This window comes from Lutra lutra, chromosome 5 (assembly GCF_902655055.1).
Source record: "Lutra lutra chromosome 5, mLutLut1.2, whole genome shotgun sequence".
In the NCBI taxonomy this organism is placed as follows: Eukaryota; Metazoa; Chordata; class Mammalia; order Carnivora; family Mustelidae; genus Lutra; species Lutra lutra.
In genome coordinates this window covers 148,778,656-148,805,920 of record NC_062282.1, presented here as the reverse complement: position 1 = coordinate 148,805,920, position 27,265 = coordinate 148,778,656, and the positions used below count along the sequence as shown (strand labels likewise).

The following is a 27,265-nucleotide window of genomic DNA, read 5'->3' as shown; positions in this document are numbered from 1 at the left end:
TGATCTCTGTCTGTCAAATAAATAAATAAAATATTTTTTTTAAAAAAGATCCTATTAAAAACTAGTTTAAAAAGATTCAAGCCTGTTAAAAGATCCACAAGTGTTGTAACATCGTGCTGTTGGCACCCCTTTGCCACAGATTCCTGCCTAAACCCTGCCTTCTTCGCTGTCTAGTGAGACAGTTTGGCCAGTCCTACCATCCTGGGGGCCTCTTGGGGATAGGACTTCATCTGGAGGGCCCAGCCTCCCTTTCACAGGCCTGTTGGTAGGTCCTCAGTTTCCCCCTCTGCTCCCACAAGGTTGGCTGTGCTCAAGATCCATGAGATAACTGCAGTAGCCATGACCTTGCCCGAAAACTAACAACCGAGGTATCCCAGCCCTGCCTTCCTGACCCCATATGAAATCACTGGCCTTAAACCAAGAAGAACCAATTCCTCATGCATGGGATCGTGGAGAAGAAGGACTCTAATCCCTGGGATACCATCAGTGTCTCGTGTCTCTTCCTAAGAGATCAGCACAGTGGCCTGTAATTTTAAAAAGACCACTGCTGATCTTTTTCAGGACAAAAGGGAGCCCGCACCTTTCTTAGTACTGGCAAATGTCTCAAATAGGACAGGTATCCCTTACCTTCAAACTTAGATAGTTCTTTTGGCAAGCTGAGATCTTCCCGTGACCTTGAAGTTATGTGTACATGGAGATGATGCATCTCTTTCCATTCCTGGTACAGCACAGTCCACTGACTTGAAGACCTCCCTCCAGTCTTAGCTTGAGAGAAGATTGTGCAGGGTTATTTTTAATGGGATAATGGTTATTTCTACTCCATGCATTTATGCTAACTTACTCAGCTGTTATCTGTTCCTATTATACTCCCAGGTATATAACTGATATGCTCTGTTTCTTAAGAAATCTCTGAAATTTCCACAAGTTGCTCCTTTACCATTTATTTCTTATGATTAAAGTCTGTTTGAGTCAAATATCATGCTTGAGCTCTTATAATGCATGAACTAAGTTTTTAAAGCTCCACTTATAGGCCTGCTCCTCGAGGTCGGCCAGGCATTTTTGGTGCTATGTGTTGAGGTCACCGAATGCTACAGTTTCTTTTTTTTTTTTAATTTCTTTGACAGACAGAGATCACAAGTAGTCAGAGAGGCAGGCGGGGGCGGGAGGGAGGGGAAGCAGGCTCCCTGTTGAGCAGAGAGCCTGAGGTGGGGCTCAATCCCAGGACCCTGGAATCATGACCTGAGCCAAAGACAGAGGCAGTGGTTAAAACCCACTGAGCCACCCAGGTGCCCCTGCTACAGTTTCTTATCTCTGGACACTTACGTACTTGGTGAACAACATTTTTTTTTTTTCATGTGGCTGAGACCAAATGTACTGACTTATTGGGGTTCTGTTCTCTTCTGGTTTTCAGGGTGCTGGTTGCACAGCCCTGGTGGTCGCTGTGGTGGCAAGAAAGCTAGAACTTACCAAAGCAGAAAAACACGTGCACAACTTCATGATGGATACTCAGCTGACCAAACGAGTGAGTCATCACCCTTGTGTCTTCCAAGGGACATTACCGTGTGGCTCTCCACGTTGGGCAATACGACCTCTATCTTGACCTCTGAAGCTGACATGACGTGCTTTAGCATTAAGGCCTTCTTGGAATCACTTCCATTTTCTTTCCCCCTGCATGTTGAGAACGGACTTGTTCTAACTTTAGGTCAGGGAGGAAACAATTGGACGACCTTGGTATTTACTCAAGGATCAAAACAGACCACATCAGTCTAACTAACTAGGTGCACTTAACATTTACGTTTGCAGGATACAAGAAGGGACCAATATTTGATTGAATAGGAAGGAACACACTGTCAGTGTCATTGAGAAATTTTATGGGGAAGTGATTCAACACTGTCCTACTGAGCTTCTGTGAGCCAGTCGCTGTTCTAAAGACTGGGGTTGCAACGACAGGGAGAACCAGCCAGTAACTTTTAGGACCCCCAGGTAGTACCAGAGATAGGCCCTTTCTCTGATTTATAGGCTGTCCAGGAGATGAAGTACAGCATCCCCATGGGAAAATATGGTAGAAAACAGTAACCATGGTGTTTACAGAGCACTCCCTCTGGGTGAGGCTTGGCTGCAAGCGTGTCACTGCTGTAAACTGGGTTATGGGGAAAGTGGTAGTAGTAGGCTTGTTTTACAAATGTGGAAGCCAAGACACAGAGAGGCTCGGTAACTTGCTCAGAGTCATCATATCAAGGAGGGAAAAGATTCTTACCCACTCCCACTCTATTTTTAGCCTCTCTGCATAGGTACTGGAGAAATCACAATGAAAGTTCAGATAACTCGATATTATTTTACAGCAGCGTCATCTTGCTGCATCACCGGAAGCAGAATCTAATCAGGCTGTCATCGAAGTGACAAAAATATGTTGTCATTTGGCGACTTTACCCACAAAGGAGTCCACAAAGGAGAGTTCAAGCTGAGTTGCAGTTTTCCGTGGTTTTACTCATTTTAGATTTAGATTTATTTTTTACTTTTTTAACTCATTTTTACTCATTTTAGCTTTAGATTTACTCATTTTAGATTTTAGATTTAGATTTTAGATAATCAGATTTAGGTTAGATTTCACTCATTTAGATTTTGTCTGCAAAAACCTCAGCTCATTAGGTAAATACTTCCTAATAGATCCCTCACCCTGACGCGCACATTTACACAGGTGGATAGTGTTTACGAAAGGGAAACATGGATTCCAATTGCCTTGTCCTTCTCTAAGTCACACGTTATCATGAGACCTCATTGCATTTGGAAGGTCCTCATATATTCTTGAGGATCTAAGCCGCTCGGTTGCAGACGCCATCCTCTTGGCCTGGGTGTGCCCCTTCAATGTCTTCTACCCTCTGGGTGTCTCTCAGTCTCCAAACTCATGAACATTCATGAATATTACAGAAAAGCACAAGGAGAGATCTAAGTGCAGAGCTGAACGGAGGGTTAGGATTCTTGTTGCTTTCAAAAATACACCAGGAAATGACTATGGGACTATGAGCCCACATATAATCCAAACTTGGAGCAGATGTTTTGTGGATCTCCTAATGGGCTTGTTTGGAAGAGTTCCACACTGTACGGTTCATATCTAAGAGTCCAAAGTTGTGCAGTATCGAAAGAACTCTTCCACAGACACCCTTGTATAATCCAGAGAATTTTCTTGTGAAGATGCTACATTATGAATTTCCCAAGAATTACCTTAATGCCACACAGGGGTAGAAAATTACATTAGAACACCCTAATAGCCCATACACCATGTAAATCTTTTCAGCAACAAGAACAAAACGTGTGACAGGATCCCAAACGAGAGAAACCAAGTTAGCATGTTGAGGCCAACCAAACTCCCCGGGTTCCAGCAAGTATTTAGTTCTAACTTGAGAAGGAAACATGTAATTGCTTTAGATTGACTTGGGGCTCTAGCTGTTCCGTATCCTACTTACTGAGCAGAAGGATGTTAAAGCCACAGTAAAATACCTTTGATGGAGAGATCCGTGCTATTTGGACAGGTCTCCAGGATCATGTGGGAGACATTCAAGTTGGTTCGATCATTTAATTGGTTTAGCTCAGAGTCACTTAGCTTCAGCATGGTTGACCTTTGGGAGTGGATAGTTCTCTGCTCTGCAGCTGTCCTGGGACCTTGTTGACTGTTGAGTAGCATCCTTAGTAGACTCGTGACAACCAATAATGCCTGTAGACACCGCCACATGTCCCCTCAGGGGACAGCGTTGCCCATGGTGAGATCCGCTGCTTTAAGTTATTCCCTGGGGATTTGGAGACTGGGACAATCCTCATAGCAGATATTCTCTGTGGCTACTCAACTTATTACAATCTTCCTGGGAATAACATATATTTAACAAAAGTACCCTGTGTACCTATTATAGTTGAGGTTCTGTGTTACCTGCTGAGGATGTAGAACCGAAATATCACAGGGTACTTTAAGCTTTTACACTACTGTGCCTTCAGCAAGTCAGATGAAAGGTCTGTTTGTTTGTTTTTCTTTGCTTGGCAGAAAAATGCACTCATGTTCTTGCTTCTTTTGCTCATGAGCCCCCTCAAAGCCCAGTCCCCCTTTGGAGGACTGTGGATCTTGAGAACTTCCTTTGGTTTTTATGAATGGGTTTCATTTCCCCAAATGGACCATGTGTTCTGATCTTACAGCATCTCTGTTACAAGGTCTTACAGACTTTAGTTGGACTCATAATGCACCACTATCTCTAGGAGTTTCTTCATAGAAAGCTTTTTTGGTAAGCAGTACTATCCTTATTTCAAATTTCACATTCTCCACCATGCTTTATTAATTCTGTTATCTCATTGCTACTTCTTAAAAGCTGAGCTGCTTTCTCTTATTACTTGGGACAGAGGTCTCTTATAGGCCCAAGAAAGGCATTCCAGCAGGCCTGTCAACAGCTTGAATTTTTATGGGCAAAATGTCACTAAGTACAGTTACAAATGTTAAAATGGCATTAGAATCAAACAAATTTCTCAGTCAATACAATATATGAAAATAATAGCCCTTTTATAGTCCTCTTCAACTTAATGACTATCATTTACTTGACACTTGATTCCATTTCGTTATTTGTGGAATTTCTAAATGGGAGCATTTATAATTGTACCTTTTTAAATAAAAATTCTAAAATACTGGAAGATGACAGAATAATAGAGTCCTGAGCTCACCTCTTCCTCTGGATACACCGAGGCTACCACTACAGATAATGCAGCTGACTCTGAAAATTCCGTAAACACTAGCAGAACAGATCTTCTGCGGGTAAAGACTGAAAGAAAAAGCCACATGGAGAAGGGGCAAAGATGTGGTTGAGAACCCAGTCTCCTGCATGGCGAACCACAGGATGGAGGGACATCACAGGCACAGAGACTCTACCTAAGGAGTAAGGCCATCAAACCCCACATCAGGCAGCCCATGTTCCTGGGGACCTGTACCACAGAGATGAGTCTCCATAAGTTCTGAATTCATATTGGTAGGAGCTTTCTCCAGGACTAGAAGTGCTGGTGGACACTATTTTCTTGCCCTCCTTCAGCCTGGCTGGCAGCACTTTGCAGGAAACAATTTTGGTCCTCTCCACCTACCTTGCTGGCACTGGTCATCCAACTGCACCTAGTGAGCATCCCCCTGAAGCAACTACTGCCCCCTGGGAGGGGCCAGCCCCACCTACCTGTGGGCCTAGAGCAGTCAAAGCCCAGGCAAAACAGGAAGACACATGCTGCCCACAGGGGACATCTCTAGTACCTGGTTCTGGTAACCAGAGTGGACTGTGCTACTGGGAACCACAGGACACTTTCTACCTAAGACCAATAGTACTTCCAACACCAAGAGACACAGCTGATCTACCTAATACATTGTAAAAAGCAAAAAGAGTCAAACAAAATGAGGAGGCAGAGGAATATGTTCAAGAAGAAAGAAAGAGGCAAAACCTAAGAAAGTCGTCTGAACCAACAAAATGGAGATAAGTAATCTACCCAATAAAGAGTTCAAAGTAATGGACCTAAATTGGGATAAACTCAGAACTTTAACAGAGACCAAAAATATAAAGAACCAATCAGAACTGAAGAAGACAGTAATAAGAGAAAAACACACTAGAGGAAATCAAGAACAGATCAAAGGGTACACGAAACAGACAAATAACAGAATAATTCATAGGGGTCCCAGAAGCAACAGAGAGAATGGGGGCAGAATACTTACCAAAGAAAGAAGAGCTGAAAATTTCTCTGACTCGGGGGAAAGAAACAAATCTATAGGTCCAGGAAGTACAGGGAGACGCAAACAAGAGGAACCCAAAGAGGCCAATACCATGACACATATTACAATGACAAAAATTGCAGATGAAAAGAGAATCTTAAAAGTAGCAAGAGAGGGGCACCTGGGTGGCTCAGTTGGTTATTTGTCTGACACTGGAGATCAGTTCAGGTCATAATATCAGGGTTGTGAGATAGAGCCCCACATTGGCCTCCAAGGTCAGTGTAGAGCCTCCTTAAGATTCTCCCTCTCTTGGGACACCTGGGTGGCTCAGTTGGTTAAGCCACTGCCTTCGGCTCGGGGTCATGATCCCAGCATCCCGGGATCAAGTCCCACATCGGGCTCTTTGCTTGGCAGGGAGCCAGCTTCTCCCTCTGCCTCTGACTGCTACTCTGCCTGCCTGTGCTCATTCACTCTCTCTCTGACAAATAAATAAATAAAATCTTTAAAAAAGAAAAAAAGATTCTCCCTCTCTCCTGGCTCTCCCCAACTCCCACTCATGCTGGCTCTCTCAATAAATTATGTAAGTAAGTAAGTAAGTAGCAAGAAAAAAGCAACTAGTTAGGTACAAAGGAAACCCCATAAAGCTATTAGCTGAGTTTTCAGCAGAGTTTGCAAGCAAGAAGGGAGGGGCATGAGATATTCAAACTTCTGAAAGGAAAAAAACCTATACCAACAATATTCTACCCAGATAGTTTATCATTCAAAATTGAAAGAGACATCAAGGAGTTCATTACCACTAAACTGTCCTTATAAGAAACGTTAATTGGACTTCTTTAGCTCAGAAAGAAAGGTCTTAACTAGAAGAAAATCTTGAAAGGAAAAAGTTCACTGGTAAAAGCAAATATATAGTAATGGTAGTAGATGAGTCACTTACAAAGCTAGTATGAAGGGTCACAGACAAAAGCAGTAAAGTCCATTACATGTACAGAAATTAGTTAAGGGATACGCAAAATAAAAATATGTAAAATATGTTGTACATATAAAATATGAGCGACAGAATAGAAATATAATGCTTTTATTGACTGATTGGTTGATTGATTGGAGATAGAGGAGGAGAAAGAGAATCTCAAGCAGGCTCCATACCCAGCACAGAGCCTGATATAGTGCTCAGTCTCACAACCCTGAGATACTGACCTGAGCTGAAATCAGGAGTCAGATGCTTAACAGACTGAGCCATCCAGGCACCCCTAGAAAGGCAGTGCTTTTAGAATGCTTTTGAACTTAAGCGACCATCAACTTACTATCGACTATCATACACACTGGATGTTACATATGCACCTCATTGTAACCACAAGCCAAAGACCTGTAATAGGTGCACACAAAATAAAAAGAATACTAACATAAAGCTATGAAAAGCTATCAAATCAGAAGAGAGCAAGAAAAGAAGAACAGAACTCCAAAAGCAATAGGGAAACATTAAAATGGCAATAAGTACATGCCTGTCGACAATTTAAGTGTAAATGTACTAAGTGATCCAACCAAAAGTCACAGGATGACTGAATGGTTAGAAAAATAGGACCCAGCTATATGGTCCCTACAAGAGACTTGCTTTCGACATAGAGACACATACAGACTGAAAGTGCAGGGATGGAAAAAGACATTCCATGAAAACGGAAAGGCTAAAAATCTGGGATAGCAATACTTAACATCTGACAGAATAGACTTTAAACCAAGAAATAAAGAAGGGAATTACATACTGATAAGGGGAACAGTGCAACAAAAGGATATAATTCTAAATATCTACATACCCAGTATGTCAAGACCTAAATACGTAAGCAAATATTAATAGACATAAGGGAGAAGTTGACAGTAATACAATAATGGTAGGGGACTTTAATACCCCCACTTGCAACAATGGATAGATTATCCAGACAGAATCAACCAGGAAAGAGTGGCTTTGAACACACATTAGACCAGGTGGACCTAACAGATATATAAAGCATATTCCACCCCCAAACAGCAGAATACCCATTATTTTCATGTGCACTTGGGACATGCTCCAGGACAGATCACATATTAGGCCAAAAAACAAGTCTCAATAAGTTTAAGAAGATTGAACTCATATTGAGTATCATTTCCAAACATAATGCTCTGAAACTAGAAAACAATTACAAGAAAAAACAGGAAAAAGCAAAACACAGAGGCTATACAACATGCTACCAAATAACCAATGGGTCTAGAAAGAAATCTAAGAAGAAACTAAAAAAAAAAAAAACCTAAAGACAATTGAAAATGAAAACACAACAGTCCCGAATCTTTGAGATGCCCTGGAAGCAGTTATTAGAGAGAAATTTATAACAGGACAGGCCTACCTCAAGAAGCAAGAAAAATCCCAAATAATCTAAACTTACATTTAAAGAAACTAAAACAAAACAAAATAAAACAACAACAACAACAAAAAAAAAAAAAAAAACAAATAATGCCCAAGTTAGTAGAGGGAAAGAAATACTAAAAATCAGAGACGAGAAAACAGTGGAAAGAACCAATGACACTAAGAGCTGGTTCACTGAAAAGATAAGGGAAATCGATAAATCCTTAACCAGACTCCTCAAACAAAAAAAGAGAAGGACTCAGATATATAAATCAGAAATGAAAGAGGAGAAGAAACAACCGACATGCCAAAAATACAAAGGATTATGAGAGACTACTGCAAAAAAATATACACCAACAAATTGGACCACATAGAAGAAATGGATAAATTCCTAGAAACCTACAGTCTTCCAAGACTGAATCAGAAAGTAGGAACCTTGAACACATCAACTACTAGTAAGAATACAGAACCCATAATAATATAAACTCCCAACAAATGTCTAAGAGCAAATAGCGGCTTCATGGGTAAACTCTACCAAACATTAAAAGAAGAGTTAACACTTACCCTTCTCATACCATTCCATAAAGAAGAGGAAAGAATGCTCCCAGATTCATTCTAGGAGGTCAGCACCACCCTGATTCCAAAACCAAATGAAGGCCCTACAAAAAAAAAAAAAAAAAATAGAAGACTACAGACCAATATTTCGATGAACATTGATATCAAAATCCTCAGCAAAATATGAGTAACCACATTCAACAATACATTAAAAGGATCATCCACCAACAAAAAGGCCATCTGTTACTGAATGGGAGAATATATTTACAAGTGATGCACAAATAGGGGGTTAATAATTCAAAATATATAAGGATCTAATATAACTCAATACCAAAAAATCCAAATAATCCAATTAAAAACTGGTTAGAGGGCCTGAACAGAAATTCTCCACAGAAGACACACAGATGGCCAACAGGCACATGGAAAGATGCTCAGCCTCACTCACCATCGGGAAAATCGAAATCCATATGGTTAGTATCAAAAAGACAAGAGATAACAAGTGTTAATGAAGATGTAAAAGTAAGGGGACACTCATGGACTGTTGGTGGGAATGCAAACTGGTACAGACACTATGGAAAATGACACATGGATGCATAAAAAAAATAAAATGATAAGTACTATACAACCCATTTCTTTCACTTCTAGGTATAGAAAACGAAAACACTAATTAGAAAAGATATATGTACCCCTATATTATTGCATTTTTAAAAATAGCTAAGCTATGGAAGCCATGTAAGTTTCAATCAACAAATGAATGGATACAGAAGATATGAAACATACATACACAGTGTAACATTACTTAGCTATAACAAAGAATGAAATGGTTGCAGTTTGCAATAACACGGATGGAACTAGAGAGTATCATGCTAAGTGATATGAGTCAGACAAACACAAGGTACCATATGATTTCCTTCATAGGTGGAAGTTAAGAAACAAATGAAAAAACAGAGTTAAAAAGAGACACAGACCCCAAAACAAACAAACAAAAAACAAAACAAAACTAGGCTTTTAAATACCCAGAGCCGACCGAGAGTTGCCAGAGGAGAGTAGGGTTTGGAGATGGGCAAGGTAGTTGAAGAGGATTAAGAGGTAAAAACTTCCAGTTACAAAATGAGTAAGTCACGTATGGCATCAGGAACACAGACAATATCCTTGTGACACCTTTGCACAGTGACATGAAGACGGTAAGGGCACAAATGCCGAGCATTTGGTAACACAACTGTCAAGTCACCACATTGTCCACACCCAACTAACGGAACACGGTATGTCAACTACAATTTAAAAAAAGAGTTCAAAGATCTGAAAGATTAGGAATAACTTCTGGGACACAACCAAGAGTAAACAAGGACCTAACAGCCATGCAGAGTTACCAAGAGGAAGGTTCAAGATCCAAGTTCAAGGGTGCCACTTATGGCTCGAGAAAACTGCAGCTATCCCCCAAAAACACTGCACAGAAGAAATCTTTTTTCCTGGTGGTCACCAAGAATGATTACAGACATTCTGAAATTGGAATAGGCTTGTCAAAAAAGCATGAGTATGAATGTCAAACAGTTGATTATTCCTTCCGGAAAGAAATGTAACTTTCCAAGCCTCCCATTGTGTCTCTTAACCACATTGAACAATATCCATGAAAAATTATTTTCCGTGCCCGTTTCCAGAGGAACAACTGCATATAGAAACTGTTTCTCTGAGGGACAACCTTAGCCACATAAAATACTATGTTTGAAAGTGGAGCACACCATTCAGTGTGTATTGGGGGAGATCGTCCCACGTAATTCTAAAAGTTTACATGCCACGCTGTAATTCCAACATGGCAGAGGAGATCCATGGGCACAGACTAATGACTTCAAAATGAAAACCTAATAGTGATAGTTCATCCTGGGGCTTAGGAAGACAGGAACCACCATTGTTTAGATTTGCTGTTTATCACCTGACAGAGGCAGCAGGTTTACCACACTCTATCTTTCTGGAAATGTTACTGCTCTTCATTCACGTCTGAACCAAGAAGAAATCTTGGGGTTTGGCCCTCTGCATACTTCCATTTTGGAAGGAAACTTGAAAACAAGCAATTCTGGGAGCCCAGACGTAATTTTTTTTAAAGTAGCTAGATGTACCACAGAAGATAATTATACATATTAATGTCCACTGTGGGTGTTTCCAATCCTGTTAAGAATTCTCAATAAGATCCATAATAAGAACACCATTATGCAGTTATGTAATTTGGTTTCCTACGTGCCTCTTAGCAAGTGAACAGAAATTCTGGAGGATTCAGTTCATGGAGACTTCACATTGGGCTTGGTGACATCAGCCCAGGGGGTGAAAACATGGAATGAATGGATCACTTGGCCTTACCCTCTTCCAAAGCCCCAGAATTCACCCAGCCCCACGTACCTGCTCCCAAGGGGAACTGGGCAGCACGTGGTGTGGTGTTCAGGCTTAGAAGTCTTGTCTGTGTTTGTCCCGGGCATCCCAGAGGCATCGCCCACAGCATACAAGGCAACATTTTACCGTAGTTAGGACAATGAGAGGCCGGGATCTCGATCTTGCTTCTTCTGGCAAAGGTTATGCTCTTTCCTCTTAAATTCGCGAAGAGGGGTAAGCATTGCCCTGAATTAAGTCTCTGAAGGGAGGGGCAAGACGAAAAGCACATAAAAAAGGAGATTTCTTAAGAATCATAATAGTGCCAAGCAAAGGAGAACTAGAAACAAAGCATCCTTTAAGACAGTGCTCTAATAACGTGTCTCTATCTAGGTTTGAGCAAAGCAGAGTTTCAGCTCAAAGTCTATCAGCTTTAAGGGCTTTTGTGGTTTAGTACATATTGTTACACTTTGAAATATTATTCACCTTGCTACCTGGGGCTTTAATTTTTTTTTTAAATTATTACCGTAAGTCAGCCATAGAACATTTCATATTCTGAACCTTGAGAGACTGTGGACCCTGAGAAACAATCTGGAGGTTTCAAAGGGGAGGTGGGTGGGGGAAGGGGGGTAACAGGGCGATGGTATGTAGGAGGGTAGGAGGGCACATGCTGTGATGAACGCTGGGTGTTATCCTTAACTAATGAATCACTGAACACTGAAAACAAAACAAAACAAAAACAAAAACAAAAAACCACATTTCCTATCCTTTCTACCTGTGAAGGAAGGTGGTTTTAAGGCATGTGGGTAAATACTATTACCTTCAATAGAATTATTGCTTTTAGGGCCTCTTTTAGGTTTTCTCAAAATACCTGATTATTAATATGTCTGGCAACATGTTTCTGATAAAAGATTTTAACTGGAATTGAGCCTGAGTCAGGCAGAGCCAATGTTCATGTTTTCCTTTTTTTTCTGTCCTTATCTTTTGATGTACAGGAAAGAAGTTCTATTTCACAGTGGTGTTGGCCCATAAATTGGCACTAGAGTTATGCCAGCTACTGATGGGGCCACATCGATGATCCCCCATAGCAACTATCATGGTATCTAACATGGGATAGAGACTTAATAAATGTGTTGAATTAGTAAATGGAAATTAGGGAAGATGTGGTTAGATCTCAGGTCTCTTCTGTAACCTCTATTCCCTTCTTATCCAAAAGGTCCTTTGGTTGGTAAGTATGTATCTGTGGTTCATGATTAGAAACTTTTATGATGCCAAGTATATACCATGCTATCAGATATTTGTACTAGAGAGACACAAAGATGGGTGCCAAGACCCCTACCCTCTGAGAGTCTGTAAATGCCCCCAAAGGACAGGAGGGAAAGCCAGGGTTACAATGGGAGAAGACTGTATGGCAGGGTTCTTAACTTCATTAACAAAAGAAACTTGTGCCATAAATCACCTTCCCTTTCATCTAAACCATCATGAATGCTTAGACCTACTTCCCTTCTCCAGTGGGCTAGCACTGCCCAGTAACAATTCCCCATTGCTCAAACCTGTGGAACACCGAGGTACTTAGTAACCAGTCTTCTCACTGTCCCCCATCCCTTTCAGCCTTAAGGGGCTGGAAAAACCTACTTATCCCAGACACATGTGATCACTAGGCAGAGAGTGCATGGTTCTACTCTTGGACGTTCATCTTGTGGCTGCCATCTTGAAAAGTACCAGTTAAATGGGATGCCTTCAGAGTTTTATTCTTGTGTTCCAAAACCCATTTGGGAGTTAGAAAGGGGAACGTTTCAGTGTTAATGCCTCTGTCTCACAGTTTTTCAGAGCAGCTCTATAGAGTTTCATTTTCAGATGAGGAATCATTTTCATTCTTAGCCTGTCAACCGCAATGAGCGTCTCGTGCACACAAATCCTGTACACAGTCATCACAGAAATTGAGGTTCCCTACTCCCGTCAGCTATTCCCCTGTCATCCCAAAGAGAACAACAACAACAAAAAATCATTTAAAATACCTCGAGGGCAAGCAGCGCACCACCTTTGTAAGAATTTAGGAACTGGAGGAATTTGGCCTTTGCTGTTTATGGATGGGAGCCCAAAGCAAAATCCGCTGTTAACGTTCTCCTGCAAACATTCCTATGTTCAACCGCTGTGTCACTGTCCCATCTGTTTTTACCAAGTTTTCCAGTTTCCAGTTTTCCAGTTTCCTCCTCTGTGTCTTGAGCTGATAAAATCAAGGAGGGGGCATCCACCAGGTTTCCTTACCATCTTCCAGGCAGCTAAAGCCATTCCGACAGCTGAGACTGCCATTCACTGGCCCTTCTGTTTCCTGGTGGGGAAGGGCCTATTCCGGCCCCAGTTGGTGACAGCCAGTAACTTGCTACCCCTTTCCCAAGGTCCTCAACGCTTGGCCACTTACGCAGGCTCCTTACAGCTGAAACGGACATAAGGACCAGATAGAAGATCCTTCCCAAAGGTGACTCCTACTCCTGTAAAGAAGAGAAATCTGTTTCTATAAGAACGAAGAGCCCAGAATTGACCTAGAAGACCTTTCAACTTCACCATGGACGGTGGTCATGTTTCTTGGACACACTGCTGGAGCTCAGCACCTAGTATTTTGATGCTGTTTCCACTGGTTTCAGAAAAAAGGCTGTCGGCACAGAGTCTGAGGACAGTCCAGAGGACGAGCGTCACCAACCCAAGTTGCTGCTAAAAGCAGTTCTAAGAAACGAGTCATTCTCTTAACGTGGGTTCTCGCAATACAGTTTCACTCAGAAAGAAACCTTTACGGCAGCCTGACCGAGATTCACCGCCAGCTACCAAACCTGGGGCTTTCTTTTTTTTCTTAGAAAAAATAGAGAAAAAAAAAAAAAAAGAAAAAAAAACACATAGATCCCTGTGATCGTAGTTGTAATGTAATTCTAAGACTCTTCCTGAATGAAGACTAAGTCCTAAAAGGACTTTAGTAAGAATTCACTCTACTTTTCTCATGTAGGGAAGAGAAAACTGAAGTAAGTCGTGGGAGGTTTAGCTAGTCTCCTTGATCTGACTTAGTCCCAAGGACTTAGAACCATTTCTCAAGTCCAGTTCTCTGCCCTGTCTTCCCCACCACTTCGACTTTCTCACAGAGTCGTCTTCCTCTACCTGGTGCCCCTAGAAACATCTTTTATCCATCACTCAGAAGAATTCTATGGATCAACTTTGGGGGGTGGTATTAGTTTCAGAAGTAGAATTTAGTGATCGAACAATTGCATAGAGCACCCAGTGTTTATTACATTAAGTTCCCTCCTTAATGCCCATCCTCCAGTGACCCCATCCCTTCAGCCCCCTCCCCTCCAGCAACCCGCAGTCTCTTTCCTAGAGTTAAGAGTCTCTCCCACTTTGCCTCATGGATCAACTTCTTAGAGTAAATCATTAATAATTAGCCTAAGTGAAAGCTTTGGGTCTTCGTACCCTGTACTGTGAGCAAGGGAGAGGCCAAACTTGGCCTTGGCTGGGCCTTTATCAAGTTCCAGGAATTGTTGAAGACGTTACACAAGAAAGCAAGGGCTTGAATATTCCACGAAGTATTCATACCTTCCATCTGCACACTAGGTCTTGGCAGTGTTACTGAAACACTTACATCCTTTACAAGGATATGTCTCATCTTATCTGTCTCGTCTTATAAGGATATGTCTCATCCATTTGAAATGCAGCATCCTTAAATTAACCAAACTAAAATCACAGCAGCATAGGCTCTCGGTCAGTCCATTCAAATGTGCTAACAGGCGTACAGTTTGCTAAGTCGCCCCAGGAGGGCAGAAGAATAGGACCGCTTGGACAGTGAGCAGCGGAAACATGCCCTTCCTGTTGTTTTGCAGTCAAAAATACCAAACAAGCTTTCAAGAGACTAAGATTCACCTTGGCCTTCTGGCATTTTGCCTTCCTCCAGGAAAAGGAAGAACATGGGGATAACAACTATAAGACAGGGTGGGGAAAATCAGCACCTTCCCCCGCCCCACCCCCTGTTGCCAGACAGGTCACAGGCACCTCTTGATTTCTTAAAACAAAACAAACAAACAAACAAAAAAAACTAGTTGAATAAAAAGATTCCTGAGGGGTAGACTTTAGTCCAGAAAGAGATCAGTACTTCCCTAATATTCCATTTTATTTTATTTTTTTAAATATTTTATTTATTTATTTGACAGACAGAGATCACAACTAGGCAGAGAGGCAGGCAGAGAGAGAGGAAGGGAAGCAGGCTCTCCGCTGAGCAGACAGCCCAATGCGGGGCTCGATCCCACGACCCTGGGATCATGACCTGAGCCGAAGACAGAGGCTTTAACCCACTGAGCCACCCAGGGGCCCCCCTAATATTCCATTTTAAAAGGGGTTCCCAGACACATACTTTTTAACAGGCACAGATTCAAGATACATCTTTTCTTTTTGTGAGAAACAGTTATTCAACAGAGCTAGAACTTACCATGATCATTCAGATGATGAATATGACCCGCCCTCCCCCTCCCCTGCCCCCAGCCACATTGCAAAGGATTCTGCTCTGGAATTTATCAACTGTTGTGTTCGTTTGTTTTCTTAACAGGTGAAAAACGCAGCTGCCAATGTACTCAGGGAAACATGGCTAATTTACAAAAATACAAAGCTAGTAAAAAAGATAGATCATGCAAAAGTAAGAAAACATCAACGAAAATTCTTGCAAGCTATTCACCAGTAAGTACCATTTCTCATCTGTTGCCTTCCTGCTTGTGTAGCTCTGGGTCTAAATTCTCCTACTCGGTCATTGTTCTCTCGTGAGAAAAGAGAAAAAGAAAACACTGTCATGTCTGTGCCCAGAAGACATTATTTGGCATTTTAGTAATTCCACAGATGAAATCCTAAGAAGATTGTCAGTTCTTTTTAGGACTAAAAAAAAATCATTCGTTATGGGGAAAATTGTCAATTACTCTATTAACTAAAATGTCTTCTCAGGTTCTCTCTTTAGAAACAATATTTTCAGTTGCAATCATATTTCTTAGTGTAGTTAATTATTCCTCTAGTTTGCTCTAGGATGTTTGTATCTACAGCAAAATCTTGGCAAACATTTACTATTTTATGACCTACCTGGATTTTTTTTTTAACACATGGCCAACATGTTTCTATGAAGATCGTATAGACGGTTGATTTAATACTTGCATTTTTAAATCAGTCTTTACTCAGGACTTGGGGGATTTTCCCTATGCTCCATGTTCATTATAGATGTTATAATGCCTGGAGACCTTATACCCTTTCACTGTTATTCTGACTTTATCCAGACCACCATTGTTCCAATTGTTGAAATTCTTTGCACCATTTTGTTGTAACGCTATATATAATCATCCTAGACCTTTAAAAGATAAATGCCTGTGTAGTGAGTTTCAATAATGACTTGAAAGTACCAGTTCTCTCTCCCCCAGGTTGGCAGCATCCTTACCGTAAGTACACTCATGGAGGCATCCATCTCGAGGCCGCACAGCCTTGCTCCCAGCTCCATGCTCCTTCTCCACACATTTCTGTGTGGGGAAGAGCAGATCCGCTGTCACACGGGTGGGTCAGGAAAGTAGCTGTCCTCATGTAGCCCACCAAGGGAATCATGGGAAGGTGGGTCACCATTAGGTGTTCTAATTAGACAGCAAGGCGTGTCCTCGGAGCTGCCTGGGCGCGGTAGACCAGAAAGCTCTGAACCTGGAGTTTTAGTTGTCTGTCCTCAGATAGTACACATGTAATATATTATGCTGAGAGTCTCTGGGGGAAATGACTCAGTATTCAAGGGCTACTCTCTCACCTCTCCCTCCAACTGTACGTTTGCCCTCATGGCCACTTAGAACGCTTTAATCACATTCTTGTTGCCATCAGCACCAAAGTGACTTCATTTCCCCTTTAGCTCTGGGACATCACACGGGGCCCCCAACTATGCTTTTTATCCCATTGTAAGAAAAGGCCAGAATTTTAAGATAATGCTCTGTCCAAAGTATGGGAATGTGTAAAAGGGAAACACAGAGGGAGACAGGAACAGATCGGGCTCCCAAGAGGAATCTGCCTACTGATCACAGCTACCTTTACAACCAAATACTACCCCCCAGGAGCCTCCACATCTTGATTCCTTAAAGTTTAGATCTAAGAGAGCAAGTCCACTGAGAGACGCTGAGCCTTCACCTCTGAGCACAGGCCGCCTCCTCAAGGGTCCCCTGGGACCCCTCTCCTGGTCGAGTGACCATTCCTATACCCCCACAAGCATACCACACAGACACCCAATATTCCTCCAAAAGGTACACACCATATACTGTGGAGAAATCATTCCTGGCACTTTTAATGTTTCAATACAAACCTATATTCAAGTATATTAAAAAAAAAAAAACAACAACTTAGCTGTGTGGGTGGGGGTGGGCAGTCTATGGGTCCAGCAACCACACATGCCATTTCCTCTGGGATCATATTTTTAAGCCTTTCTGTCAGTGTAATGTACCTATTAAATAGAAAATGAAATGTGATTGGCCTTGGATGCCACTGATAGGTTTTTATATAACAAAACTATTGGAAAAACTGCTTTGATGGTTTCTGTAATAATTTTGTAGCCACGTGTGAATGGTGGGTATATTTTTATCTATCTTTTCACAAATGCATTTGTGCTGCAATCTCTGGGTGGGGAGGTGGGGGTTGGGGCGACAGGGAGGACAACTTCGGGGTAGTCACCATAAAGTTTTTTCAACTTTGCTACAGGTTTGAAAGTTTTTACAGCATGTCAGAAAAAAATATTGGGAGAGGCAAAGTTGAAAAACTGTCCCTAAGCAATTGTTAGATTGCTAGAAGGTACTAGATTGCTCTTAAGGGTTTCGAGGTATAACTTAAATGGGTCTTCCAGAATCCCTCTCTGGGATAGAGTACCAGAGGAAGCCATTCCTGATTCTTCTGCTCCTTGCAGACATTTCTCATTCTGTTTCTTCGGTAGCAACAATGTACTTCTAAAGTAGATAAGCTCCTAGCCATGCGAATGTTCGGAATTGTTTTATAACTTAGTCTTGGGGTTATCTGATTTCCTTTGAGGCGGGAGGGTACTTATACTTTGTTTAAAAAAAAAAAAAGTACAACTGAGCATTTATATGGGCTGGGTTTTGGCTAGATTATTCTAATCATGCCTACTTTCTCATTTTAAGTGAGTGAGTGAAGTCATGCAGGAAAGCACACAGGGCTCGATTCTTCAGGGCAAGGCTCGCATTGCCCACTATTCAGACACAGATTTACAAATTCATTGGCTGGAGCTCTGCTGGCCTCTCCCATCCTCTGATTTGTCCTGAGAGCTTTTTGGAGCTCGTTCTGGACTCCCCTCTTCCCAGCGTCTCTCCCTGACACATGGCCTCCCTAGTGTCCGGTAGATGCCTGCTTTTCCAGGCTCTGTCCTCTTTCCAGTAACAGATCTGTCTTTTGGGATCATCACTTAGTGCCAGGAAGCATTCTGTTCCTGTAGACCTTTGAGCACTTTTTCTGGTATCAGCTTTAACTCTTTTTAAAGTGTATCATTCTTCTACCACAACTACAGACCCAGCAAGCAACATAAACTGGTCTCGGAGCTGAGAAATTCCGTAAACAGAATTTCTCTAATGCTGAGCTTTTGGATTGCCCACCTTTCAGAAAGCCAGGCTTCTGAACAGCCCCAGCTTAGAGGAGATGTAACCCCTCCAAAAACCACCGACAACATTATAATTCCATTATTGAAACTACAGCCCCTAGGACATTCATATTAGGCCAAAATGGGTCTTGTAGTTCACTTGGAATTCGTCTATCAAAGAGGCCATAATGACCTGCTAGAGGTTCTTCCTTCTGAACCTTCGTTCTGGGGAAAGCGCTGTGTTTCGGGTGGGGCAGTCTCTCAGCGGGGAAGGACGCTAATGTAATTGGACAGTGTTTTGCTGTGATCACTGTGCCAAAATTCTGCAGAACCTTAACAGGATCTTTCCGCCAATGAATCGAGCCCCCTGTGCACAACTGAACACCACGCTGTGTTATTCTGTTCCAGAATATTTTACAGTTTCTTTTCTTTTGTTTTGTCTTTTTATTTCAACAAAATGAAAATAGAGCTCGGAAGTAAGTTGTGTGAGCCGCTCCCCTCAACATTTGCAGAATTTTCTACCGGCTGCATGCACCCAAGCGGATCCTTTATTTGTGAATTTCAGTAGTCTGATTGCTGCTATGGAAATGTGATCCAAAATCATGATCTTTTCCTGTGATAAGTGAAGTTCACAAGGAAGAAGTCAATATATGTTCCTTATTCTTCTTTTCGGGGGCGGGGGGGTGGGGAGAAAACTGTAAAACACACATCTGCATGTTACCTGCCTTTTATCCTGGCAGCTGCAGCTCGAAGTAGGCTTTTTTCTGCCAGCTCTACGGTGCAGGCAGTCTCAGGAGCAGCAAGACGAGATGACTTAAGTGCAAGGAGCTCAGGGGATTCCACTCAAATAGGGCTGCTCAGTGTCAGCCTTCCAGATTAGCAGAAAAGAAAATGGGCAAAATTCTACTGTCAGAACCATAATATAGAAATTTAAGAGAAGCAAATAAGGCTTCGCTGTTTGGAAGACAAGAGTACCCACTGAGTGAAGGGACCAGCCCTCTGGCCCTTCCGTGGGACCGGCCAAGCTCAGGACTTCACCTGAGCTCACCAGTTGCTGGAGGCTTCCGATCTGGTTCTGCAAACTCGGGTCATTCACCTGCCGCCTCTCCTATTACTTAACTCTGAAAACAAAGCTCGATGTAAGTCCTTATCACAAAATGGCTAAGAAAACAAAAACAAAACTAAACCAAAAAACCGTTCCCAGCAAAGAGAGGTAAAGGCTGCCTCAGCCAGCAATCGAAACACTGGCATTGAATTCTAGCCATGGACTGTTGTCTGAAGAAAGCTCTCAGCTGATTTCCTGCTCTCTCTTTTTTCAAAAAGGAGAGACTAACAGGTGTTGGGAGATAAAAACAGGATAGGACCAGCCTGAGACATTTTTCCTGTAATAATCAAGAATTGGAAGAGAATTAAAGAGAAGAACTGTCTCTCCATCTGGTTTAGTATTTAAGGTCTTGTTGGCTTGTCACTCAGCCATCTAGAACACCTCTGCTGGTATAAATCCAGCATTTCAGAACCACTGTCCTAACCTAACCCAGTTAGGTTGAAGTTCAGACTAGGGCCAGGGAGAATGAGTCCATGCCCAGCCCCTTTGTTCTCTCTAGTACATTTCTGTAGAATGACCCCACACAGGATCCAAGGTTTTTTGGTAATTGTTTTTTGTTTTTGGCAGGGGGAGGGAAGGGACTTGTTTTTAAAAGACAGACATCAAGAACTGCAATCCTTGTAACTACTTAGAGAAGCCTATCTCAACGATGTGTTACATTTAAATACATATTTGTAAATTTCTTTTACACTTAAACAGACTCTGTCTCTCCAAGAGCCTAGAAAGGAGAACTGAGTTCCAAGCATTCTAATAGAGAAACACAGACTCACCACGACAAGTTACAACCTTAAGCTGTTGTAGATGGTTAAATATCATGTTCTAGGCAGGTGTCGGTTAAACCCATACTGGCAGAAGGAACTCTATCTTCACGGTCGAGCAGATTTGGGGACATATTGGATATTGTAGTTTCAAAACAAAATCACTTCGCATCATGAACATTTGTTGCAAAAATCTCCCTGGCAGTAAAATCTTGCCCTGTGAATTTTTTTTTTATCCCTTTTTTGTAATTACCTTTCATTTAAATTGGGAAATGACCAAGATGACTCTCTCCAACATCAACACTATACTTTGCAAACAACCTGTCATCAAGGCAATAAGGTTAGCATGGACTTTTTTTTTTTTTTTTTTTTAACTAAGGAGCCGAGAGAAACTTGCGCTCCTCTCCTGGAGTGTGGCTCTGAATCATTGGTTTAAAGAACAATAAACCACTTTTCTCTTGTTGGAAAATCTTAATTTCTTGGTACAGAGTAAGCAATGAATAATTTTTTTTTTGAAATCTTATAGTAAACGAGTTAAGGAATAATAGTAAGAGCTGTCATTCAGAAAGATTTTTTTTAAAGTGGTTTTTTGGCTGTCAATCATATATACGCAATGATATTTCAAAGTATCTAAAAGTAACTTTACAAGTAGCAGTCCCATCTGTCAGACATTTTAATTGTCCACTGACTTTTATCGACAAGGAAAAAAATTAAGGGAAATTCTCCCGAGGAAATGGTCTGGCTTCCCTTCAAATTCATGGCAGTTTAAGATAAAAGTCAAGCGAAACACAAGGAAGAATAAGAGAATTATGTGTTTTGAGTTATCTTGCTGCTGGTTGAATAAAAGCTTTACTTTTGCCAATAAGAATCTCACTTATCACTGTGTTTCATCAGGTTCAAATACCTAACCCAATCCATCTCCAACTGAACAGGGCTATGCCCCGTATCTAGTCATGTAGGCATAGGAAGGTACTCACTGCTCCAACATCGATGAAATTCCCGTCGCTTTGCCTATTTCTTCCTATGTCTATTTGAAACGATACTGGGATTGTAAGGAATGTTTTGGCTTTTCTCATATGGTTAAATCCTTATGAGCCTTTCTCCGTTCAACTTTTAACTCCCTGGTAAATAGTTGTCCTAAGGACACCTCATCTCTTACTCTCTCTCTCTCTCTCTCTCCTTTCCTTTTTTGCGGTGTTGGGGAAGCATGCTTCTCATTGTACCAGACACATAACCAGTTTGGACTTGACCCCAAATATTCAAGGCATTATCCATGCAGTTCTTTGCTCTTGTCGATTTTATGCATGCTCTTTGGAAGGCGTAGGAGAGCAATAGAAAGGAAGGAGCCCTTCTGACTTCAGATTCTGTCTTTTAGATTAAGAAGTGTGAAAATGGAGCAGAGGAAATTGAATGACCAAGCCAATACTTTGGTGGACCTGGCCAAGGTAAGCTTGGGGTCTCAGCCCTCACGATGAGGTCCATCAGAACAAAGCTCTGAACAGTCACTGCTCATGCTTTGGGAGGAGGACTCCCCAAACTTGTTAAATGCGTCAATCCAACAAACCACCTTAAACATGGTGACCCAACTCAATAGAATTTTCCTAAAATTCTTCCTTCATATGCTCTTTCCCTACATAAATTATTTAGACCCCATTCCAGAAGCCTTCCTACTTACAGGGGCTTGAAAATACAGTAAGAAATATAAGTGGAATATGAGACAACACCATTAGGTTTCATATTTGTCATTCTGTTTCATCCCTTTGAGAACAGAACTACATGCTGTTTGACCATGATGTTCAGGGCTACATAGGACTCATCAGTAAAATTATTTTATTTATTTTAAACCCACTCAGAAGACTGTGATGTTGAAATGTAAAATATATATATACAAGAAATTACATCGTAATGTGAAAATCATCTTTCCAAAAAAAGGGGAATCGGTTTAAAATGTAGGATTCTTTTCTCATTATTTAGAAAATCACCATGCTTTTAAAAAAGTACATTAATGGTCCCTTGATTCTTCTGTCATACTCACAAGATTTATCTGGTTGATTTTTGGTTGTTCCTCTCAAGTCAGTCCAAATGTAAGTATTTGCCAACAATGACAACCTTCCATTTTCCTCAGCTGATTCCAAAGGAGCCATTATGTGGAAGTTCTCAGCCTTTTAACAAGAATGCTTTTAAAGGGGTAACTGTCTCTAGGGACATCTGGGTGGCTTAGTTGATTAAGCATCAGACTGTTGACTCCAGCTCAGGTCATGATCTAAGGGTCATGAGATCAAGCCCTGCATTGGGTTTTATGCTTAGTGGGGAGTCTGCTTGAGATTCTCTCTGTCCCTCTTCCCCTCCCCACACATGCTCTCTCTCTCTCTCTCAAAATAAATCTTAAAAAAAATAAAGGGGCAACTCTCAGTCAAACCCGTACATCCTGTTCTCTTTTAGTAAGCCTCGGTATCACTAGGAAAATTACATCTATTTGTCCTCATGAGATAGCACAACTAAGTTATATTTGCGTTAATGTATATCAATAACACATACTATAGAAATATGTAAAAGTTGACTCTTCGAGACCAAGAAATAGAACATAAGTGAAGTATTCAATGACTTACCCCTGGGGGAGGATATATCATGTACTGAAGGTGAGGAGCACGCATAAGGCTCAAAAATGTTCTCAATTTACACACACAGCTCTTAGGTGGACATGTCTTGAACAAAGATGGGGCAGACTCTTACATCACTCCAAGGCCAAATGATAAAAGAAACTGGGTAAATAAAACAGACCACTTAGAAATAATATAACCTATGACATTTTACTATATATAATTTAATATTATGAATCTGTAATTTATAATGTCACTTCAGGAGTCTAGAAGGCGAGACGCTCATAGATCTATATACTCTGCTATAGATTTCAAATTATTTCTTGAGTACCATGTTTCTTGTCATGGCTACAGATCTCCTGTGCCATAAGGGTTCAGTATTTTCTGAATTGCTCCCATAGTCTCAAGACTATGTTGAAAAGATTAAGTTAATTTGCTCTGTCTCCATGACCAAACTCAAACCAGATGCCTTTGTCCTGAATAGTAACTCCCATAGTCGGTCAGTTCATTTATCATCATTAAGGGGTTATTAAGCAAGTAAGAGCACATTTAATAGAGGGAAATGAGAGAGAGGAATGGACAGCTTTAACAAAGGGTTTGAAACATGGGAAAAGCAGTGATGGACTGAGATTCACGTGCCCACGCTTTCCTTCTTCCTGGTCTCTCAGTTCCCATCGGAAACGTAACTAGGAGTCCAAGTTACGAATAGCCTCTTGTCAAGACAATCCATTTCAAGATACATTTTCCTCTTTCAAACCACTCAGCTCTGAAAAACCTGTAGCCAACAGGGTAGACTGGTCATGTACTCACTCCAAATTTTTAACCTCTCAAAAGGCTACTGGACCCAATGGAGAGCCTGCAATTTGAAACCTAGGACCACACAAGATCTTTCAGATTTTTTTCTTGCTTGAAGTTATAAATTACTTGGCCAAATTAGTTTCTCCTAAACTTCCTTCATATCCCACCTTTGCAATCTTTGCTACATCCCAGTACCTGTGATATACTCTTATGTATTCTTTCTGTCTGCTTCATTTTAAAAATTACGTTTGCCCTTGGGGTGCCTGGGTGGCTCAGTGGGTTAAGCCTCTGCCTTTGGCTCAGGTCATGGTCTCAGGGTCCTGGGATCGAGCCCCACATCGGGCTCTCTGCTTGGCGGGGAGACTGCTTCCCCCACTCTCTCTGCCTGCCTCTCCACCTACTTGTGATCTCTGTCTGTTAAATAAATGAAAATATTAAAAAAAATAAAAAATAAAAAATAAAAATTACGCTTGCCTTGATAAATATTACATGTTGCAAAACAAATGTGATGTGCTAACTTTTGTAGCTGCTACTAAGAGATCCATGTAAATATTAAATCACAACTTTGTCTCTACACCACCAAAAATCATGGGGCATTACCACCAATGGACCTGTATGACATTTTCTGCAACTGGATCAGATTAAGGCCTAAGAGCTTACATATTTTTAGGAGGGGGAGGGTCAGTGGGAGAGAGAGAGAATCTTAAGCAGGCTCCACATCCAGTGTGGAGCCCAAGGCGGGGCTCGATCTCAAAACCCTGAGATCACAAACTGAGCCAAAACCAAGAGATGGAGGCTCAACTGACTGAGCCCCCCAGGGGCCCCAAAGATCTTACATTTCTAAATCCTGGCATTGAACCAACGTACTGAATCTGCTTTGAAAAGTCAAGTGTTCCATTACCCGATGCCCCTATTTCTTTGTATGCCACCAAAAGGAAGCCAACCCTCAGACTTGGGGAGTTCAGAGCTTGCTTCCAGGGCAAGTGTCCTGAAACACGAGTTCTTGGTTTTGCTTTCTGTCTCCCATCCTCTTTTGCAGACCCAGAACATCATGTATGACATGATTTCCGACCTTAATGAACGGAGTGAAGATTTTGAGAAGAGGATTGTTACTGTGGAGACCAAGCTAGAGACTCTGATTGGGAGCATCCATGCCCTCCCTGGGCTCATCAGCCAGACCATCAGGCAACAGCAGAGAGATTTCATCGAGGCTCAGATGGAGAGCTATGACAAGCACGTCACCTACAATGCCGAGCGGTCCCGGTCCTCGTCCAGGAGACGGCGGTCCTCCTCCACAGCGCCACCAACTTCATCAGAGAGTAGCTAGAAGAGAATCAGTTAACCACAAAATAAGACTTTTTGCCATCATATGGTCAATATTTTAGCTTTTATTGTAAAGCCCCTATGGTTCTAATCAGCGTTATCCGGGTTCTGATGTCAGAATCCTGGGAACCTGACACTAAGTTTTAGGCCAAAATGAGTGAAAACTCTTTTTCTTTTCCTTTCAGATGCACAAGGAATGCACCTATTATTGCTCTATAGATTGTTCCTCCTGTAATTTCACTAACTTTTTATTCATGCACTTCAAACAAACTTTACTACTACATTATATGATATATAATAAAAAGAAGTTAATTTCTGCACATACTTGTTTGGTCACTTGACATTCCTAAAGGTTCACTTCTCCCATGGTTTCAAGCTAAAATGACTGGTTATCATCAGATACACGTTGATAACGTTCATTACCCAGAGTCTGGTTGGTTGGAAGAAGACTTTCAATCCCTCCATATTCCATTCACTAAGCTTTCCCCCGTTAGGTAATGTTACAGTCACATTTGTTCGACGCAGCCAGCTTGCTATTCTTTTTGAGTTTACGGTGTCTAGTTTCTAATTGCGTCTGTTTCCAAATTATCTGGAAGGTGGAGCTGTTACATCAAAGCATCTATATACAGGGGTGCACAGATGCTTTCTAGAGTTATTTTATTCCCAGTTTACCAGGAAATGTATTTAAAGAAAGTATCAGGGTACACCACTGTCTATGAACTAATATTGAAGACTTTTTGGTCTAAACTAGTTATTTTGTCTTCTCCCTTGGGTTAGTTTATTATGGGAGGCCCATGATGTGCTCGGTTTGGATTCCATTCATACTCACATATGCATCTGTTCACATAGTCCCTCACATTGTAATGGACATAAACAAGCCTTACTCAACATGTCCCTTATCATCTGGCAAGGTGGACCTCTTGGTCAAGGCAAGACCACCCTCTTGGTCTCTACTTGTGTATTTGGTACAAGGAAGTAAATGGCACCTAGCCAATTCCATGAGTTCTATCACATTTGTTTCATGGACAGTTAAGGTCGGTTGTAGTGAAAGGGAGTAGGGTGGTTAACTGTGGCCAGCCAGCACATCTCTTTCCAAATTTATTCTAAGAATTGACTGGGTTTAGAGAACTGTCTTAGAGGGGGTAGCAGTGTGAACCTTCCTCACCTGCTGATGGCCTCCAGAGCCTACAGGAAGAGCTGATCTGTAGTAACATGGGGAACACATCACAAAAGTTAGGCACAATTTGGACAGCTCTCCAACCAGCCTGCTTGGATGGACCTGAACCTACAATATACTTAATTTTCACAGAAATCTGCTTTTACCCTCTTCCCCTTCATTTTACACCATACCCTTCGCTGTCTACATTACAATGCAACAAGTTGCTAGCCTATCAAGGATCTTTCTTTTCCAACAACTGGAGTAACCAATCTCATCACTTTGCATGACTCAATGAATAAAATCACTTTCAAAACTCTTCTCCATAACTGATGCAAAGATCAGACATTCCCATTCAAGATCAAGGATATAAAAGGATGATTTCTGTAGATTGCATGAGAATTGCTTACAACTTATTACTTGTCCAAAGTGGCTGAAAAGAAAAGCCATTTGCACATCATATGTGTGTCTGTGTAGGATGAGGATGAGGCCTAGGTGGTCTTTTAAAAATAAGTGAAAGAAGAACTTCTAAACACAATTCTAGGAACATACCACTGAGTTAAATGAACTTCAAAATCCTACCTTCATAGGGATGTCTATTCCATGGATGCAAGTAAGATTTTCTTCTATGTATTCTGGGTTATATACAAGAGATCCAGTATTTGGTATAAACACCAGACATAAGAAAGAGAAATTCTGAAAAGATGATAGATTTGTTCTGGCCATTGATACCCTTATTTCTTATGTGTCCTCCCTCTCTGGTGACTAAAAAGCAAAATGGCAGATAATTAAGTTTAATGGTCATCAGATTGATTGGTTAGCACCACCATCCCAGAATATGCTGCAAGGCTAGGGAAAGAATAATACATAGCTGAAGCACAGAGAAAAGAAATCAGATTTT

General features: G+C 41.4%; 1 protein-coding gene and 1 long non-coding RNA gene across 5 annotated transcripts in view; one reads left to right on the top strand and one right to left on the bottom strand.

The window, feature by feature from the left end:
* The window catches only part of KCNN2 (potassium calcium-activated channel subfamily N member 2), a 498,316-nt gene extending 472,788 nt beyond the window's left edge, over positions 1-25,528 (top strand). For all 3 annotated transcript variants that reach the window (XM_047730739.1, XM_047730738.1, XM_047730740.1), the window contains 4 exons: positions 1,412-1,522; positions 15,586-15,713; positions 21,863-21,932; positions 24,925-25,528. In XM_047730739.1, coding sequence (XP_047586695.1) covers positions 1,412-1,522; positions 15,586-15,713; positions 21,863-21,932; positions 24,925-25,212 — 597 coding nt within the window. In that variant the 3' untranslated portion in view covers positions 25,213-25,528. The remainder of the gene's footprint in view (positions 1-1,411; positions 1,523-15,585; positions 15,714-21,862; positions 21,933-24,924) is intronic.
* Positions 17,969-27,041, bottom strand: LOC125100517 (uncharacterized). Of its 2 annotated transcripts, none has more exons than XR_007127576.1 (6): positions 26,947-27,041; positions 24,999-25,208; positions 23,097-23,249; positions 19,673-19,745; positions 19,346-19,492; positions 17,969-18,079 (listed from the first exon to the last, which is right to left on the bottom strand). It is a non-coding gene; the product is annotated as an uncharacterized LOC125100517 (long non-coding RNA). The 2 variants fall into 2 exon arrangements; XR_007127577.1 differs by lacking the exon at positions 17,969-18,079 and adding an exon at positions 18,897-19,237.
* Between the last annotated feature and the right edge of the window lie 224 nt (positions 27,042-27,265).